The following is a 20,172-nucleotide window of genomic DNA, read 5'->3' on the forward strand; positions in this document are numbered from 1 at the left end:
TAGATTGTATCTGGCAACCTATGGGAAGCTCCTAAAGGCTTCAAGGAAGTAATGCAGGCAAAGTGAGCTGGGCTGTCAGACACAGATGTCAATCTGTAGAGGACCCAGTGACTACCTCCCCCACGTTTCCGTGTGTACAGCCTGTCTCCCAAAGTTGCACACCAGTAAGGCACACACATGTACACAAGGGGCGCTGGTTCCTGAAATCAGAATGGCGAGGCTGCGTACTGAAAATCTGGTGCCTCCTTTGGAAATTGCTCTCTGGTTAAAAGCAATATTTTCCCATAGCCCATATTTACCTGGATTACACATCCCAAATTAGTTATAATATTTTATTCTAAAAAAACACTCTATTCTTGAGTTTTGATACATTTTTTCTCAACAGGACATTATGGTTTAAAATCTCCAATTCAATGGACTTTTCTTAAGTTCAGACAACCATAACCATGACCAAAACCAGGTTCAATTCTATTAAATGTCCAGAGGTACTAGGGGTATCATTTCTTCCTGGGAAAGCATGGGGTAGTCTTCTTAGACATTTCAGGGAAGATATTAAATATAAATATATATATATATATATATATATATATATATATATATTATGACATTAATCTAGATACATTTTTAGTGCTCAATTGCATTTCAAATTATTCTGGCTATTCAACCAGCCTGCAGGTCCAAATGTCACCAGGCAAAGGAGATAGGATTCCTTCTGCAGCACCCCCCACCAGAGTGACAGGCGAGGCAGTTCTTTCCTTCCTCCTCCATGTGTCATAGGGGTATTTGCTTAGTAGAGACAGTGGGGGAGATTTCACCTTCTAAAAGGTGAACAGGACTTGGGTTTTCAGCAGACTCTGCAGTGACCGAATGTCTCTGGTGTTAGAGTGGCCCATGTGGAAAATGTCTCACCTTCACTTCTGGCAAGTCCACCCTCCAGCTGCCTTCTAAATTCTCAGCTCTCTGTCAAAGCTATTTCACCTGGGTGGAAGTTAAATTATCAAGAGGAGAGAAATCTGTATTCCCATTGTAATGGAACATCTCATGTTCTTTAATGAAGAAATGCTTCTACTGCTAGAGCCAGGGCAGAAAAACTTTAACACTATATATGGCTATCATTTCTTGTGTGATAGAATGCATAAAGAATCTTCCCAATTCTGCCTTATGTTCTGAATAGGAACTCATTTTCTTCTCTGTGGGTCTTAGGGAGAATCAGGGGTACGTTGATAAACACGGTTAGCCTATTTCTAGCCCGATTTGGCTCAGAGAGAGCTCATGGGCAGCACGCCTCATACCTACAGAGGATTCAACTCCTCTCCCTTCCCTCCATCTTCTTCCATTATACAATAGACTCTAATCGAGCACCTACTGCAAGTGCTGAACTTTGCAGCTGCAAATATGAGTTAGGTCCTAAGGCTTTTTCTAACAACTCTCTTTAGGGAGAGACAGATGTAAATATTTCTAGTATAGATGGGAGAGTCTGGGGGAGGTGTAAACAAATTCAGTGTGAATATACAGAAGAGAATTACTAAGACCACGCTAGGGGTAACACGGAGCAAGGCCATGAAGGGTGGATAATGAGGGTTTTACACTCAGGAATCAAGAATGGCAGTTAGATAAAAGGGACCATGAAGAAAGTCATGGAAGCATGCATGAAAACTACACAGTCTACAAAATTCTCTGTGTAGTCTGAGTACCAGCCGAGGGTTGAGAGAAATGCAGCTGGTCATAGACAGGGGTGAGGCCATGGGGCACCCTGACTGCCCCTGTAAGGAGCTTGGCCTTTATCTCGTGAGGGTTAGGTGTGGTTTTAGAAAGATCAGTATGGCTGCATGTGTCTGGATAGAACAACCAGCGGGACGGAGATGCGTGAGGAAATTGTGGAATAGCCAGGTGTGTAGTGAGGACTCAGACTGGGACAAGTAACAGGAGGCACTAGGAACAGTGGCATTCAGTCTTTCTGATTATATTTGGGAAAGTATTCACCATAACTCTGGATAAAGAGTGGCATGGCCTATAAAATATAATCAAAAGAGCTTAAGAATAGAGCCACATGAAACACTCACCCATCCCCTCCAACACACGCAGTTAACCAACTCTCTCAATGACCAGGGAGCCTGTGAAATCTTCCTTCTGAGGCTCCTCCTGAGCCATAGGCTCATCCTTGGGCCTGAATCTGGCTTTGGCCTTGGAAGACACATGAGGGTTCTGATAAGACTTTTACATTGTAGGTAGGAAGTGTGTCCTTAATTTGTCAACTCTACAAAATCACAGGTCTCTGGCTTCTTAGAAACAGTAAGGTCCTCCCTGAGTAGGGTTGCAGATAATACACTGGACATGCAGTTTCGTTTGAATTTCAGAGACACAGATCACTTTAGTATAAGTGATCTATGAATCAAGTATTATGTGGGATACATGAAAACGATTATTCCTTGTCTATCTGAAATTCAAATGCGATTGCATGACCTGTACTGTATGTTTGTTTGCTAAATCAGGCAACCCTACCCTTGGGTCTTGCCTGTCTCTGGCTCAGACCCTTAGAAGACACTGCGTCTGGGCAACAGAAGGCAGGACCAGAGGAGACTAAAGCTCGTGCTATTGGGAGCTGGGAGATGTTTTATAAAATCATTGTCAGTGTGGCTTCTCCCTGTCTGCTCGTTCCTCGGGAGAGTCTGGAATCCGAAAACAACAGGCTTGGCACTGAGCAAAGAGCTGGCATACTGCAGGACTGCTGGAGGGGAAAATAACCGAATTTAGAATAATAACATATTTGTTCAAGCAAACACCAGTATACATAAAATAAAGAAGCCCTCAAGTTTCCCAGCATGAGTAGCACGTTCATGTCTGTGCCACAGATTGAGGGCAAGCATTTCCTTAGGAAGTACAGTGGCTTTATGTGATCTTTTCTTTTTTTTAATTCTTTTTAACACTGAATGCAGCTCACATGTTCAACATTTATTTTGTGCTTGAAATTTAGGACATTGGCTCTACACACACCTAATATTTTATAAGTCCCTCCTTATTGGACACAATTAAGTTCGGAGGTCATGTTCACACACAAAAAAAGGATTGGATTATCACAACCAATGGGAATAGCAATTATTTTGGATATTTTAATATATAAGTGAATAATTTTTATTTAGAAAAACACCTGACCAAATTCCATCAAATCTAATTTTCCCGGAGTTACCCTCATATTCTAGTAGCTTTTCCCCTGCATAACTGATGAAAATTTTTAGCAAGAGCTTCAGTAATCTTCCTTTCGAATGAATCGTTTTGTGGTTTCATGCAAGAACATCTCTCCTTGAGGTAAATGAGAAATGAAGTCATGAGAAGTTCTACCCAGAGTTGTTAGTTTTCTCTCCCCTTTTCCACCAAATAACAAGAGGACACTTTCTCTTTGGATTCTTTGATAGTGTTTTTTGTTGTTGCTGTTGTTTTTCCTAGAAGCCAGCAGAGTATTCACAAAACCCTTTAACTAAAATTAGTCTTAAGCCTCATAAGTCATATGTGCAGAAGCCCCCTGAGGTGGGAAAATTCTGACAACTGCAGTTAGAAAAATTTAGGGTCCCCTTTACAGATAAGCCAGGTTGTGGGATTTCTGGTTTTTCTGGTGATCAAGTATCACTGGGAACCATGTGTAATAGAGAGATCCCACAGTTTTATCCTTAGTGAGCACCTACTATGTGCCAGACATGGATTAAAGCCCACAGCCTGGCGAACTCTTCACCTGGGTTCTACTGGAAAACAAACCTTCACAAAACCCTAAGCAACAATAGGCAAGACTATTTTCCCTCTTCTCCAACATTTTCGAATACTTACATGTCTTATAGTGCAAGCGCCAATGAGGTAAACACTCAAGGTGTGAGCTATGATATCAAGGAGACTTTATAAATTATTAACTATTGGGGCAATAAGGGCTTTGCTGTCTTTGGGTAGAAGGGAAAACAGGTTGAAGAGCTGTTTCCCAGCGGTAAAGCTTATTCGCTCATTCTATCATCTCCTTACCTCTGTACTTTGCCTTGCATCTTATTTTTCAATTACTTCCTAATCTATGGCTTTTGTTGGAATCTTGTGTCTTTTTAGAGAAACAAGGAACCTATTTGTTTAATCTGAGACTAAGACTACCTGTGTGTCCCACATTTTCTTCTTTTTTTTTTATGTTGAGTTTCAGGCACAGCTGCTTTGCTGCCCCACTTCCTCCTCAGCTATTGGACCCCTAAAATCTTTCCTCCTATTTTGGGGCACCTCAAGGTATTTTCTATTTAGTTTTAAAACACTCTGTATGTAGGCATGTATATATCTATATATCTATAGGTATCAATATATTTCTGAATGAGATCACAGTTTTACAGGTAGAAATTGTACACATGTAGATGTATGTAAATGTTTATGTGTACAGATAGATAGATGTACACATACTGCCAGTCGTTAGTAATTATCACCCCAAACTGAGCTGGGTTTTAGACAGTCATTCTCTAAACACAGTTCTTAGTGCTTCCAGAAACCTGAAAGCCTGTCCTTTCAGCCCCCGTGCACGTGGCGAACCACTTAGGAAAGGCAAACCTAACCGGATCCTCTTCCTTTGTTTAAAAAAGAGAAAGCAGAAAGCTTTGACAATATGCATGTGGATGAAAAGAAATTCTCCTGCTCTGTGATGTTGGTGCCATTTGTGTTAGCTGCAGTGACATTTGCCCCTACTCCATCTAAAGATGGCTGAGACTGGACCTTTGGCTGTGTTGAAGGCACACACTGAGCAAAATCGATAAGGTAATGTTTAAAGACTGTTAGGGTATACTAATTATTCAGGTAATTCATTATTTTGTAAACACCAATAGCATGCTTTTCTGGAAGAAAATCATTATTCAGACAAAAGTGTTCCTCTTAAAAACATGATACAAGAGGACAATAAACAGAAAAATTTTTAGAATCTAGTAAAATCACCAACATCATTGAACTTACAGATGCTTCTGCGTTCGATGTTCTGATCTGGCACAAGGGTTTGCCAACCCTAAGTGAATATACGTTATTCTTGCTTTTAATAACACAGTCTAGACAGGTCTTTGAGTTTTTAGATATTGAGGAACTTTAAATGCATATATATACTTATATATATTTGGCTTATTGATATATTTTAATTTTTTGTAAAATAGATGCATTACATGTTACTTCTATCAGATTTCTTTTTGAAACAAAGATATACACTTTGGGAACAACAGCATTTCAGGGCTGATTTACTCGAAGTTTCCCTACTCACCCTCCTTCCCCCCACCATTTTTAATAACAAAATACATAGCCAAGCACTCCTTGGAGCAAAATATTTGTATATTTTTAGTCGTTTGCTTTTCCCAATCATGCTTTGAAAGTGGAGAGAGAAGATGGAGGTGTGAGGATCATTTTCATCTCTCCCGGAGAGGGGGCAGCACCAGCCGGCAGCTCACCCACACTCAGTGCATCATCAAAGTTACCAGAAACCTCTTTTTTTTTTTTAGGACAACTCCAACCAAAACTAATCTCCTGACTTCCATTCAGTGAGGAGGCTTTAGGCTTAATGTCTGCGACCCTCGTGAAATGCAGAGGCGCCCTAGTCCCTCCTTGGGAAAATCAAGTGTGCTCCTGAGCACACAAGTGGAACCTTCTTGGTTCCACTCCCATGGTGAATAACACCCTACAATAGACACACTTCTCAGGACAAAGTTACTAGATAGTATTCTGATAATGATTGGAATTAGTCTGCCACTGGCTCCTGTTAACATTGACTGACAGATGACCCATGATTATTTCAACAGCAATATGGGCAACCTTACAACATCTTTCAGTTCCCTTTGTGGGCAATATTTACTGTTGTGAATTTGTAGAAGTTATCGTCATCAACCACATTCTTAATAGAACGATATAGTAATGAATGCTCCTTTGGCTGCCAAACTCATTTTTATTGCCAGTCTAGTTCGGGCAAGTGGAAGGCTGGTAAGCCATTCCTGTTATCGTGACCCTGTTCATAAGAGACAAATCAGATTATGTGCCATCAGAGGAAATAAATCATTGTGCTAGGCGTGATAGAGACAGACTCATTTCTTTGCTGAAGTCCCATCCTCTGAGTGACAGGTGGAAGGCAAAATGTCAAGAAGGAGTCCTGTTGGAACAATTGCTTAGGATGGTGTTTAATACAGCAGAGAGCCAAGATACAGTAGGAGAGCACAGTTTAAAGAATGTGGAGTGTGCAGACACAGTTAGGGATCACGGCTGGTGATCTGCCACCTGTGATTTGAAAGAGAAGTGAGTGAGGGAAATCTATGACTTTCAGTTCTCCCTACATGCAAAAGGGAGTTAGTTATTACAAAAGTTTGGCCATTTTGTGTGCTGAAAGAAAAGCATTATGCATTTAAACATTTTTTTTAAAAAATAAATCACTCAATAGGCTTAAGAAAAATACTCTACTTCATATTCCATTGATCTGACCTTTTGATTCAAGGTCAGGGAATGAATCCAGGATGAAAACCAAAACACAAAACAGGAATGAGTCATTCGCCATGAAAAAGGCATTTCCAGTCTCAGCTAACCTCGACTAGTTTTTATTGCGTTAGTTTTGAAATGCCAAGAGACTGGCTTTGGCCATAATATTTGCTGTCCAACTAAATCACAGCTGTCAATCGGCAATTGCTTGCAATGATTAGCTAAACACCATCATTTGACAAATTCCCTGGAAAGGGGTGTCGATGCTTTCGATGTCTGACATGCACTGAATTAACGGTCACACTGGGGCTGCAGCCCAGGGAGAGAAGCTGATAAATCCCGGCCCAAGCGAGGGGTATCAAACACCCTTAATTTTCTGAAATATACACGCTTGTTCTGATCTTCTGAGTTCTTTCTGGTGTTCAGGAATGAATTGTGGGACTGGCCACAAAGAAGCGGAGGAAGCCACCGAGTCCAGCTTCATTTTGTAAGAAGCTCAAGGGGAGAGGAAGAAAATGAAAAAAAATGGAAATGTGGAATGGTAATGGTTTACAACACTGAGAAAAAGAAACACCATGGAACCTGCTAGCAACTTCCACCAAAGCAGTAAACCCCTTTACCGACAGCAATTCAGTACAATACACACATCCATTAACAACTCCACCGTGACTAGGGCTGCCGTTCAAAGCCAGACGAATTAACTACAGTATTCACAAATGGAATTCTCAAAGATATTTGAGAAAATAAAAATAGAGCAAAAAGGCAATGTTAGCTAAGCTGGTAGCTAAGTCCACCCTGAATGGCCCCCAGTATTTAAACTATCATGGATTAAAGCCATGAAAATAAAAATTTCAATTTGAAATTTTATTAGTATGTTGCTAAACTGGTCAATAAAAACATCAACATGATAGGCCTTGTTGACATAGTTGGGGAACTGTCCCCCCATTTTTAAAACTTTATTTTCACTTCCCCACCTTCAAAGGTTTCTATGTTAGGAAAAGCCAAGCTAAATATACTGGCTGTGGCGTTATGCTAGTGCTGGTTTCTGGAGTGTTGCCATAGCTTCCCCTCCCTCTCCTCCAACCCTTTTAGAAATGTGATTATTTTTGCAATGCAGCCCAAGGAGGGAGCAATTAGGGTAAAGAACAACAAGTGCCCTTCTCCACAAATTCAAATTTCCAGAGACCAGGGCAACCTTCCCTGAGGCCGGGGCAGGGGCAGGGCCCGGGCTCCTCACCAAATTAGCTGTGCCCTTTTCCTCCCGGAGGGGAAGACTTCCCCTGTGCCTCGTAGGTAGAGGGTGGCGTTCTTCCCTCGCTGGAAAGAAGGGGAAGCAAACACTATCTAGCTTAGTGGGATTCGACGGAGCCTGGGATTCCACCTCGAGAGACCTGGGGCTGGAGAGCTGGAACCCTCGTGGGCAGCCTTGGGATAACCCGGAGTGCCAAGGTGCTCCCTTGTGGGATGAGTCACGAGTGCGTAAGGGACAGGCTCGATTTCTTGGAAATCCTGCAGTCTGGGGACGCATCCGTACAGGAGCTGAACTGTGCCCTGGAAATACCCATTCTCACCTCAGACCCGTCATTGTGTGCGCGTTCGGGGCGGTGATGGTGCCTTTCTAGTGTGGGGTGATAGTCTCGGGCAGCGACTCGTGGAGAGTCGAGCCCCTGCTCCCTCCAGCCCCTCCCCCTTTCCCTCCAACAACTCAAAGGGAAGGCGCACGCTGGGTTTCCCAACAGGATTACCGTCCCTCCTGGGTGTCTCAGCCAGGTGCAAACAGCTACCCATCTCAGTCCCAGTCCCAAGGCCAGTTCCTGAGACTTCCTGCCACTTGCTGGAGGGATGCTGGGGTGCAGCTCGGCACTGGCCCCCCTGCCGCGGCAGACGCTGGCGAGGGGACTGGGGTAGTGAATTGTCAGCCGGGGGACCCTGGTGCTGGGAAAGGAGTGGGGCACGCGGGGAGACAGGAGGGGCAGGCGGCACCCCCAGGCTACTCCTTGTCGTCCACCAGGTCAGCGAGCTCCTGGAGCACTCTCAGGCGACCGCTGGCGTCAATGCGGCGCTTCTCCCGGATGAGGTCTTCCAAGCTGTGAAACCTGGCCGTGTGCACCTTGTTGTCACCCAGGTGCACCTTGAGATAGTACTGCTGCTGCGGAGGCTGCGTCCCAGCCGGCACCTCCCCTCCCGCCTTGAACTCCCGCTTGCCAAAGCGGCACCAGGCGGCGAAGCTCTCCGAGTTCGTCCAGCAGATCTCCTCGCTCTTGAGGCCCAGGTGGCCGCAGGCGTTCTGCACCACCAGCTCGGCCACCAGCGGGCGGTAGCGGTACCAGCTATTCACCACGCGGCCCACGTTGGCCGCGCCCGCCTCGTACAGGCTGTCCTGACGGATCTCGCCTTGGTGCAGGTGGATGATCTGCCCGCCGCCCACGTAGACGGCCCAGTGCGGGGCGGGCGCCGGCGGCTCTGGCTCCGGCTGCAGCCACAGCAGCTCCAGCAGGTCGCCGGGCTCGCAGAGTGCGGGCAGAGAGGTGACCGCGTAGACGCTCAGGTCGGCGCCCTGAGGGCCGCCGCTGACTTTGGAAAAAATGCATTCCTGGCCCCGAAAGGCGGAGAACTGAATTTCGTTAAGGACCAGCTGGTGCAGCAGGTGGTGGTGGTGGTGGCGGCTGGGGCTCTCTGGGCAGGGCGTGCAGTCCGGGGAGGCCTTCACACCAAACTTGTCGGGCTGGCCGCGTTCGTCCAGGTCCTCCTCCTCATCCGAGAAGAAGTAGGCGACCCCGACCCGCAGCTCGTCCTTCTCGATCCCAGACGGGTCCCCTGTGGGCAGCTCGCTGTAGTTGAGGTGGGTGATGCGGTCCAGTTGGTTGCCCATCAATGACGCGGCGAGGCAAGGGCCAGGAGCTGGGATCTGCGGAATGAGAGGGAGACAGAGACACATCACAGTCAGGCTGCCCCTCCCCAGGACATGTAGTGCTCCCGGGACCTGCCTACCCGCTCGCCCACGAGACCTCACTGGAGTCACCTCGCCGGCTGACTTTCCCGTGCCTCCCCTGGGGCAGGACAAGACAAGAAGCCACCTGTCCGTCCGACAAGCGAGAGCGGACGCCACCACACAGCCTCGCCACGGACCCCTTCCAGGGACCCGCTCCAACTCCCACAAGAGAAAAGGCAGGCGGGCTGGAGGGCGTGCGGGGCCCCAAGGTGGGGGGCGGGGAGGACAGCACGGGTTGTGGCTGCGTGGGAGACGACTCTTAGAAAAGGGAGGAGGAGTCCCTGGGAAGGGAGGAGAGGAGCCCGAGGCCCTATAGCTCCGAGCAAGCTTCGCTCCCATTTCTGTCCCCACCCTCTCCAGCCCACCTCTCAGTTTTACACGAGGTCGCATTCCTGCCCTCAGAGTGCCTTGCACAATGACAATGGGACACATTCCCAGACACTCACTTGATGCCAGCAACCTTTTGCACACTTGGAGTCTAGACACAGGCTGGTACACTGGTGTGATACTGTCACATATACACACAATGGCAAGCCTTCGCAATGACACACTCAGGCCCCCACATTCATGCAGAATTCCAGCCCTATTCTTGCGCACACGCCGATGCACCTACACCCACGCACCCGGGCACACCTGGCCACACAGGCAGGTGCGCTCTGCCCCTTACTTCTCTTGCCTTCTCCCCAGGAGGGTCAATCGGGCTGCGCCAGGGCGAGGCTGCTCTGTCTAAAATAACCTAACAAAGAGGCAAGGGAAGGACAGGGGAAGCCGGTGCGCTGCATGTGTGCGGGAGAGGGTGTGCGGGTGGACTGTGTAGGAGGGTCCACTTTCAACCCCCAAACCCTCTCCCTCCTACCAGGCACAAGGTCCAAACAGTCGAAGAAAAAACGCCTCCAAGGCAAAGAAAGCCGCCTTTCCGTACCAGTGATTTCCCTGCTCCCGAAACCCCAAACTCCTTTAAAGTCTGCTGGTCCCCATGGGTGCTGCGGAGGCAGTGGTGGAAAGTGGGTCCTGGGCGCCGAGTGGGGCTGCGGCTCCGCTCTGCCCGCGCAGAATGGTGCGGCGCGGCGCTCGGTGAGGTGAGGTGCCGGCGCGTCTGCGTCCAGGCTGGCTGGGGAGCCTGATCCACCTGCACAGTCCCGGCTGGATTCTGATTTCCAACGGCTGAGACAACGACTCTAAGTAGCTGGAGTCGCTGGTTCCAGGGCCCGCCCTGGGACGCGTTCATTGGTTGGGGCAGGTGGCCAAGCCCCGTCAATCTCTCTGGGAGGGGAGGTGAGTAGGGGCGGGGTTTCCAGCGTACGCTCGCCCCTCCCGTCTCAGTCCCCGCGCACACAGGCGCACTGACACGCACCTCGGTGCCCCGAGAGCGCGGTGTGAGTGCGTTGGGTACCCCGTGAGAGGCTTCTGCACTGTGCCGCTGCTCTCTGGCACCCGTACCCCCGAGCTCCTCCAGGCGGACTGTAACTAAGAGCACGGTTGGCCTGTGGTCTGTGTTCAGCGAGTATGGGCTCCTGCAATAAAGCTGAGTCTGGGGTTGAAGAAGGGTGCTCCCAGCCCCTGGACCTAGTGCACCCCAGGCACTGCGGGCAGCCAGGGGCTGGGAGCAACATTGTCGGAGGCAGGTACCTGGGAGCTCCTGCTGGGCCACCCCGAGCCTGGGCTCCCGAGGGCCCCTGGGCTGGCCCTGGTTCCCTACACCTTTTCCTACCACGCACGTTCACCTTTGAAATTGTTTCTAGTATGTTACGCTCATTTCTGCTCGGACACTGGTGCTGGGTTTGAAAGTCTGAGCCCTGATCAGCCCATTGCCTGACTGAGCCAATGATTTTAGCCTCCAATTTTCTGTCTGCGAAAGGGGTGCATGCAGCTAGCAGGACGTCAGTGTTCTCTCAGCCCCAGCACTATCTTTGTCAAATAAAGGAGTTTCGTTTTCTTTGGCTGGAGAAGTGTGTCCAGTGGTAATTAATAATTGCATTTCTGGATGCAAAGTTCATGCATGAATGTGCTCTGGATACTGGAAACAGAAAGGTAACTTTCACACACATGAAATTCTAGATTTGCGGTTTTATAAAGCTTACAACGTTCAGCTTTCAAGAGTTCGTAGACATCTGTCCTTTCCAGATGGCTCAGCAGCTTTGCTGCGAAGGCCACTCGTTGCCCAGAGAGCAGGGGGCCTCCTCTCTGTGGCCCTTTGGCAGCTGATACTCACTCTTAGGTCTCTTACCCTGTTCTGTTACAAACCTGGGTTGACTTTATTCCTCTTTGCAAAGTGAATGCATTGAGGATTGGCTTGTGTGCTGCACAGCTTTGCATTCTGGGCCTCTTTACAGTGCCCGAGGGGACAACTGGTTGCACTGGCAGAAGTAAACATGGAAACAGTCAACATAGGTTGACCACAAACAAGGGGCTGGGAGCTCTGCTCAGAGTTGAGGAGATGACTTAGTCTTCATGCCTCTGGGGGGATTCACTTTGGAGAATCCAAGTTGCCCATTCTTGGCACTGACCACCAGTTGTGATGATTTTTTTTAATGCTTGCTGTAAATAATAAACAAAAGTTGGCTCTGAAGTCAAGAGCATTGAAGAAATGGTTTCAAAGATTAAGGAGTGAATGACTGCTCCAGTTACCCCCAGGACTTGGGGAATCTTGGGGAGGGAGGATCGGGAGAGCTGGTTGCTGGGGTCTGAGAGGAGCTCATTGAAAGCCGCCCTGCACTTCACTCTGGAACAGCCCTTAAAAAACCCTCTGTCCGTCTCGAGACCACATCTGATGCACATTCACAGTGTGCTTGCTTGGAATGTTGCGTTCTGTCCTGCCTGTCCTATCCTGCCCTGTTGCTCCAGGCCATAGAATAAACAGGCTGTTCCTCAACATTCTAAAGGATAATTACCCTAAAATATTTTCTGGACTTCGAATCACAGTGCCCAGAGTTTAAAACGTCAACTTGCAACTTCAGGAATCTCCTTTCCATTCCTTCCCCTACCCACCAGAATAAAAGACTTACAGCTTGAGCACTCACAGGGGGGAATAAATGCCCTGAGGACTGCCCCTCCCTTCCTTTGAAATACAAGGTAGAAAACACCTTGACTGAGCCCCAGAAACAGGAGCTAAAAGTAAACTAAGGAAAACGCACGTACTCTTTGTCGGCTTTTGGCAATTACAGATTAGAAAGTAAGACATAGGCCAGTCAACTGGAAGGGTGGTGATATTAGCAAAACCTAACTTCTATTTTCATCACTTAAGTATTGTTTGCTACTCATTGTGTTTGTCTGTTATTTCTCACCCCATCCTGCCTGCTTTTGAACTGAAGAGACACAGCATTGCTGAAAGCAGGATATATTCATCAAAAGCAAACTCTGGAAGCCAGCTAGTTCTAATTCTATTTCCACATTTTTAATCCGGGTAACCCTGGGAAATTATTTAACCTTTCTGGAGGTCAGTTTCTTCGTCTGTAAGATATGGATAAAACACTATGATCTCATTGAGTTGTTGTAAGTTCATGCATGCAAACAGTACCTGGAACACAGTGAGCTTTCAATCAGTGTGACCTGTTATTAGTCTTGGTGGAAAAGGGGGGAGGAGAGAGGGTCCTGTGTTCTACTTGTCATGACAGCTGTGCAGTCCTGTTTCTCCTTTGCCGTATATGGGGTGTCCAAGGCTGTCCCGGGCTGGAGTGTGGGACTGCTTCTGTTTTAAGGTGGTGAGATCCCTGTCTATCCCAAGACTAATTCAAGGTCTCAAACTCCGTGTAGATTTTTGGATGTGAGTGCCTGGGGCTGATCACATTCTGTGTCCCACAGTATTTTGAATTGTTTTAAAATCAGCAGTTCCCTGGTGTGAGGAACATGTGCAGAAGAGGCTTAGCAGAGGAGTAATTGGGAGTCAATTATATGTATGTTATGCTTTCTACTGGTGCCAGCTGGTGTGTCATCTTCCTTCTTTTCCCCTTGGTTATTTCCTTAGCCCCATAAGAAAGGCTTTCTCCCAAATTTCAATAAGTTCCTCACTCAACCATCCTTTAAAACTGTCCCTGGGGGTAGGGTTCAGAATGAATATCCATTCTCTTTCAGTACTGCTTTACATCATTTCTTGCCAGAATGTTTTGCTGCCTTTAACTGCATGCCCTGCTTTAATGTTTAGCCTTTGCCGAACTGTCCCTTTTCCTATCCTTGACTGCCTTCAGCGGTCAGTATTCTCACCCTGACCCCTGACAAAGGACACTTTGTACCCATCTTGAGGCAGAGACCAAGCGATGGCTTCACCAAGCCCATTTCCTTCCCTCTGGCAGATAGCTAAATCGCGTGACCCCGCGGACACGCAGTTGGTAAGCAAGAGGGGACTGAGCCTGGCCAATGAAATGTGTGTGGAAGGTTGGTCAGCTGCTGCAAGGCTGGGCCTCTGAAACTCTTGACAGGATTTTTAGGGGACACTCTATGTGATGACTTTCCCTGCACCCCCTTTTCCCACCTGGCTATAGGCAGGGATCCGTGGTAGAATTCCAGATGAGGAGCCACAGGATGGCAGGAGACAGTGGGTCCCGAATAACTGTGCAGGAACATAAATTTCTTCCTTCCAAGCAGGCTTCGTTGGACTGTGATGTGAGGAAGAAATCAATCCAATTGGATGAAGCCACCCAAACATTCGGTGGCTCCTTGTTATAGTAGTCAGCCCATCCTTTGTTTTAGAGCTAACCCGGAACAGACGATACGCCATCTCGTTCCCTTTCCCCTTTAGTGTTTGTTCTCACTGTTGACGCTGACTTTCCACAGATGCAGCCCCTGTGTTGTCTCGGCCTATTTGCATCGCCAGAAATTAAAGAAACAACAATGCATATCCATACCGGGAACTTCCCATGTCTCCTGCCTAGTTTTCCCTGTAATTTTCCATTAGCCTCCCTATGACTAACTTGCCCTACTCTTCAAATGTCTTACCGGTCCTCTACTTTTCCTAGATCACAGAAATGCCAGGGACAAGTCCTGGCAGCGAAGACCGAAGAGTCCTGTCACCCTGCTGCCCCTTAATCTCTCTGCTTGCCCCGAACATTCTATTTCTTAATTGCCCTCTTCCTAGTTTGGCATCCACAGATCCACATTTTCTGAGTTCTTTCCTACAACTGGATGTTCTTATTAAAGTATCTTTATTGGCTTCTTATCATTTTGCCATTAAAGACCTGCTACCAGGAGACTGGAGTCAGGAGACTTTCTGCCTTGGTTCTTGTCTTGCTCGCGAGAGACAAATTCAAGTGCGAGACAACACATTTAGTGAAAATGAGATCGCAGGTTTATTTATGAAACAAAGCTGCAAGCAGGCACCCGGCTAGTCTGAATGCCCCAAGTATAGAGGAAAATAGAGTTGTTAGTAAGTTTGTTCTATACCCTTGAGCACCTGGCTACAGTTGGGCACTCGGCTAATCTGAGTGCACTGACCCTTGGTTCTCCAGGAGTGACATACTTTAGTCAGCTTCTAGGTTCCCCCTCCTCCTCCTCTTTCTAGACCTTGGGAATAATGTACAGCTACAAAGGCTTTCTTTCTCAGCCAGTAAAGGCTCTTCTGTCTCAGTTAATGAAATTGCTACAGAGACTTCCTTTCCCACAGAGTCTCAAAGACTCCCTTCCTCCTCCACTATCTTGCTGGTGAAAGTCGGAACGCCTGGCCAGCTTATTAGACTGGGCTCAGGACTGCTGAATCACAGAGTGCTGCATGTCTCCCTCCTCCTCCCTGCCTTAGTCGTATACCTACCCTGCCTAACAGACCTGTGGCTGTTCTGGCAAAACCTTCAGGACTTGGTTGAAGGCGTTTTCTTGGATGTGGATTATATAAAGGTGTCTCAGCCCAGTATTAATTGTCCTGCTGTGTTCCATTTAGATTTCAGGAGAGTGGCCACCTTTTGCGTGGGTCCACTTCCACATGACAGGGACAGTAGAGCTCTGGGCAGTCCAGGGTCATGATCACACATGCCGCTGGCTCTTCCTTCTGTTTGAATGTCTTCCCCTGCCTTCCTCATCAACTTTGACTCAAAATGTGTAACCCCTTCCACATGTCTGTCCCCTCACCCATTCTAATTGAGACCATCCTTTATGGTCCCCAAGTACTATATATATATAAAACATATATGGTATAATATGGTATTGGTCATAAGATGTGTCAGATGTTCTACTTACCAGCTGAATGGGCATCACTGGTTGATCCTTCCTTTTCTTAATAGACTAAGAATTGTTTGAGGAAAGCCTTCAATCTAGTTCCAATCTGTAAGGTTCCTTAAGGAGAAGAGGGTTTGTTGTATGGTGTGCACTCATTAGATGTGTTTAGTCTGGCTCACTGCATGTGGGGACGCTGTCTTGTTTACTGAGCTATCAATACCTGTCCTTGTTTCATCTTTCACCGATTTGGTGCTCCAGCACCGAGCGTGAGGCTACATTAGGTGACATATGAGGAAGTTTGCTGTGTGATACACAGTATCGGGCTTCCAGGTAGTCCTCTAGCATTACCAGGAACCCCGCTAGAAATGCAGATCCCAGGCTCTATCCCAGATTTAGTGAACCGTAACCTTGGGCTGGGTTCTAGGATCCTGCATGTTGGACAGTCTCCCCAAGCATTCTAGATGCAGCATGGTGATGGTTGATCAAGCACTACTGAAGTGCAAGAAACTCTGCTCATCTTCTTGGGTACGGTGGCGGTCCAGGAAGAGTAGGGAGGCCCTTCATAAACACTGGGAGTCATGTGGTCCCTCTCTAATGAGCCTTCTTCTAGACTTGCTCATGTAAGCTGGTGATCCTATCTGTTTGCATTCAAAGGTGCGCAAGGTCAAGGGTTTTTAAAAGTCACATTTTAGGTATGCGACCAGGCTGGGGGTTTCTCTCTCCCTTCTCTTGTTTAAACTCCTGTGCCCCAGTCTGCTGTGCTAATAATAATTAGAACAAAAACCTGAGTGAACAGGAAGCTCTCTGCCCTGGATGGTGAATTCCTCATTTGTTGATTGATTGATAATGAAAATCCAGTGTTTAGCACTACACGCTGTAGCTTCTTTGCTCTTAGTTTCGCTTCTGAATTCCCCTCCTCTTGCAGGTCTTTTTCTGACTTCATTTCTGCCAAGGACCAGTCCACTCCCTGGGCTCCCAATGCCATCTCCTCGTGTCCTCTTGATTTTCCCTTTTCCTCACCCTTGTGTATAACCCTACCCATTCTACTTGCTCTTGTCCAGCTGTGCACAAGCACATTTAAGCTTCTCAGATCTTGATTAAACATCTCTTTGGAGATAATACTCTTATCTTGAGAAAACAGTCACAGAGGCACACCTCGGGGATACAGAGGGGTCAGTTCCAGACCACCTGAACAAAGCGAGTCACTTTTGGCTTCTCACTGCTCATAAAGGTTTGTTTATACTATACTTTGTTGTATTAAGTGTGCAATAGCGCCATGTCTAAAGAAACAATATACACACGTTAATTAAAAAATATTCGATTGCCAAAAATTGCTAACTATCATCTAAGCCTGCTGGAAAAATGGGGTCAATAGACTTGCCCAACCAAGGGTTGCCAGGAACCTTCCATTATTTGTAAAAAACCACACTGTCTGGGAAGTATCGCACAGCTAAATGCAGTCAAATGCACTGTGCCCATGCACACGGCACCCTGTCTTCTGCACCCATCACTCCGCTGCACAGCTCGTACCGCAGGCACCAGCAACCCATTGGTAGTGAACCTGATGGATGCTTTTCGGTTCTTACCATACTTGGCTTCTCAGAAAAGCACGTGGCACAGCTGACGGCTTGCTCCATGTTGAGATAAGTTCCCTTCTCCCCTTCCACAGTACTATACTCTCCTGGTTTCCCTTCAGTTTCCCTGGATGTTCCTCTTACCATGCTTTATGGGCTCATCTTCTCAACTTGTCCCTTCCATATTGGGCTTCTTTGAATTCCATTTCCAGGTTCTCTTTTCGAAGGGTTGCCATGGTAAAATCTTGTCTGCTTCTTTGTCTTTCATTGTATTTCCATGTGACGACTCCATGATGGGAATCCTCAGGCCCTACTTCTCTCCTGGGCTACAATGGCAAATGTCCAGCAGCTTGGAAGCCCTATCTTTGTGGCTGCCACACAGACACAGGGCAGGAGGTCCCAAGCCCAAGTCTTCTCTGATCTGGAAACATGTGCTGCCCTACGGGTCTTTCCTTCTGTGGACTGGCTCCGTACCCTCCTGATTTTGTGAGCCAATGCCTGGGCACTCTCTGTCATTTTTCTGTTGTCTTCAGGGCTAGTATCACCATGCCCGCCTCCTGTTGTTTCTGCCTCGTGAATATCTTTCTTGTCTGCCCATCTTAGTTCATTCCTACTGTGGCCACCTGAATCCCAGGCGCCAGGAAGTCCCACTGAAATTGCCGCAGGAGCTTACTCACTGTGACCCCTGACCCCAGGGTTGTGCCTAGGGCCATCTCCCACACTGTAACCAGAGTCACTTCTAAAATGTACATGCTGAGGGTGCCTTCCATGCCTGACCCCAGGGTTGTGCCTAGGGCCATCTCCCACACTGTAACCAGAGTCACTTCTAAAATGTACATGCTGAGGGTGCCTTCCATGCCTGACTCTCCACACTCTCCTCAGTCACTCTCCACTGACTTTAGGAAGACATCCAAGGTCAGTGTGCTGGTTCACGACCAAGCCCTTGCTTACTCGCTTTGGCTATGCAAAGGCTTGCTACTTGGCTTCGGCCTTACGGGTGATGCTTATTTGTTTGTTTTTACCTGTTCCCCTGCTTCTTTGACAGCCCAGGTTCTTTCTTGTATTACTGCTCTGTTCCCTCTGCTAAGTTTCTTTCCTCCAGTCTTCCCCTGGGAGGTTTCATTTCTATTTCATTTCCTCCAGGCAGCCTTCTCTGACTCACCACAGCTACCCTAGGGGCCTTTCCCAGAGCTCTGTCTGCCCCCTGTTCCTTTGGACTACACAGACATTGCCTCATTTCTTGTCAGTATCCACTACAGGACTGTGAGCACTTTAGGAGGAGGGACTGTGATATTCCCACCATTATCTCCATCATTGAGCTCTTTTCAGGCTGAAAGGCAGAACTTGAATATGTAGGTGTTGAATACAATTGGCTTGATAGCAGTAGCTCTCGGGAATCAGAGGCATTCTCTCTCTTTGTCTTCTTCTCTCTTTGTTTCCTCTACTTATCCTTCCCCCTCCCACTTAAATTCTCCTACAGCCTACACCACAGGGCAAGACACCTGTGGTAAATGTATAATAATAATTAATTGAGACACTTCAGAATTTAGTAAACAAGGAAACATGTTTATTCAAGAACAGTCAAGAGTGAAATAGTCACTTTGATTTACATTTTTACTTGTTCTTCAAGGTGTTGCCTTCTGGTATCATGGTGCATTTCTTTGCTTATTCATTTAGTTTTTCTTGCCCAGTTGTTCTATTTATCATAATGAGGTACTTATTTATTTTCCAGTTGTCAAATGTTTAGATCTAAATACAAGCATAGCACATAGTTAATGAAGTATGGCTTCTATTTAAAAACATGTACTTAACATACCACTCCCACTAGAAATACTCAGCCTATTTCTAAATTACCAAGGGCAAGGCACTTAAGGTGTGCACATTCTCAGGCTCCCATTCCATCATCCCTCTTAACATTGTCCTAATTGCTCTCTGTGTCTTTGCCTTTGATCCTGAGACCCGCGCTTGCCTCCCTATCACTGAGCATCCTCACTGCGCTGGTTCTGTTTGAGAGCTTCTGCATCCATTCAGATCCTGGCTCCGCTGTTGCCAGCTGCACGGCCTTGGTCAAGATGCTTGATTCGTTCATGTTTCAAATGGGAAAAATAACAATATTTTTCTTCAAGGGTATTTGCTAAGTAGTAAGTGAGGTAACATATTAACAGCACCTAGAACCACATCTGGCCCCAGATAACTGTTTGGTATCATTAGAGAATTCTGTCCTACTGGGTACATAGCATTTTCCCTCTCCACATTCCTCCTTTATTATATTCTGTATTGTTCTATTATTATTTATTGTTACACTGGAGCCCATAATGTTAACCCTGAAGAATAGATTCAGAATATGCCTCAGGTAATGTCCATTATATCAGTATGGATGCCGCATTTGATTGAAGTTAATGACTTCACAATTTATTGAGCTTGAACTCTGAACCAGACACAGGACTTGGGCCTGGAGAGTCAAAGGTGAAGAGGACACATGGTCCATTCTTAGTGGAGCTCACATTGTATGTGAAGAGTTGGCCAGGATATGACCCAATGCAAACAAATAGAAGCAATAAAAAAGCATGCAAAACTTAGTAGAGAGGCAGAAATTATTAACTAGGGAGGAATCAGGAGGAGGCTGTCTTACAGAGGGGCTCTGCAGAATGGATATAATTTTTCTGAGCAGGAGAGAGTGCGAGCCTTTCAGTTAAAAGGAGCAGCATGCATAAAGCACTCAAGAGTCATGAAAAATATGATATTTTCAGGCAAGCAGCTTGGTAGAAGCAGACTGTAACATAGACATACACGGCCAGGTCAGAAAGGGGCCCTTATGTTACACTGTTTTAGAAATCGGTTTTAGGGAGGACATTTTGCCCTGTGATGTCGGTTTTGTCCAGGAGGGAAAGGAGGCCAGAGGTCATCCGTGATAAGGATGAGGCAAGAGCGCAGGTGTCTTGGCCTGGGCTTCTAGAGCAGGTACCCTCACCTGGGGGCTTCAGTAGCAGACACTTGTATCTCACAGTGCTGGAG

At 46.9% G+C, this 20,172-nt stretch overlaps 1 protein-coding gene across 2 annotated transcripts; it reads right to left on the reverse strand.

Annotated features, from left to right (window-relative positions):
• Positions 1-5,475: 5,475 nt before the first annotated feature.
• On the reverse strand, positions 5,476-10,610 carry LRATD1 (LRAT domain containing 1). 2 transcript variants are annotated; one of them, XM_037035432.1, is made up of 2 exons: positions 10,365-10,610; positions 5,476-9,358 (listed from the first exon to the last, which is right to left on the reverse strand). In XM_037035432.1, exon 2 carries the CDS (start codon positions 9,320-9,322, stop codon positions 8,441-8,443), a length of 882 nt encoding a protein of 293 aa, XP_036891327.1. In that variant the 5' UTR covers positions 9,323-9,358; positions 10,365-10,610; the 3' UTR covers positions 5,476-8,440. The 2 variants fall into 2 exon arrangements, with proteins under 2 accessions (XP_036891327.1, XP_036891326.1); XM_037035431.1 differs by having other exon boundaries at positions 10,299-10,369.
• Positions 10,611-20,172: the final 9,562 nt, after the last annotated feature.

The sequence above is a fragment of the Sturnira hondurensis genome, unplaced genomic scaffold, assembly GCF_014824575.4.
Source record: "Sturnira hondurensis isolate 20B ecotype Veracruz unplaced genomic scaffold, ASM1482457v3 Scaffold0022319, whole genome shotgun sequence".
Taxonomy (NCBI): domain Eukaryota; kingdom Metazoa; phylum Chordata; class Mammalia; order Chiroptera; family Phyllostomidae; genus Sturnira; species Sturnira hondurensis.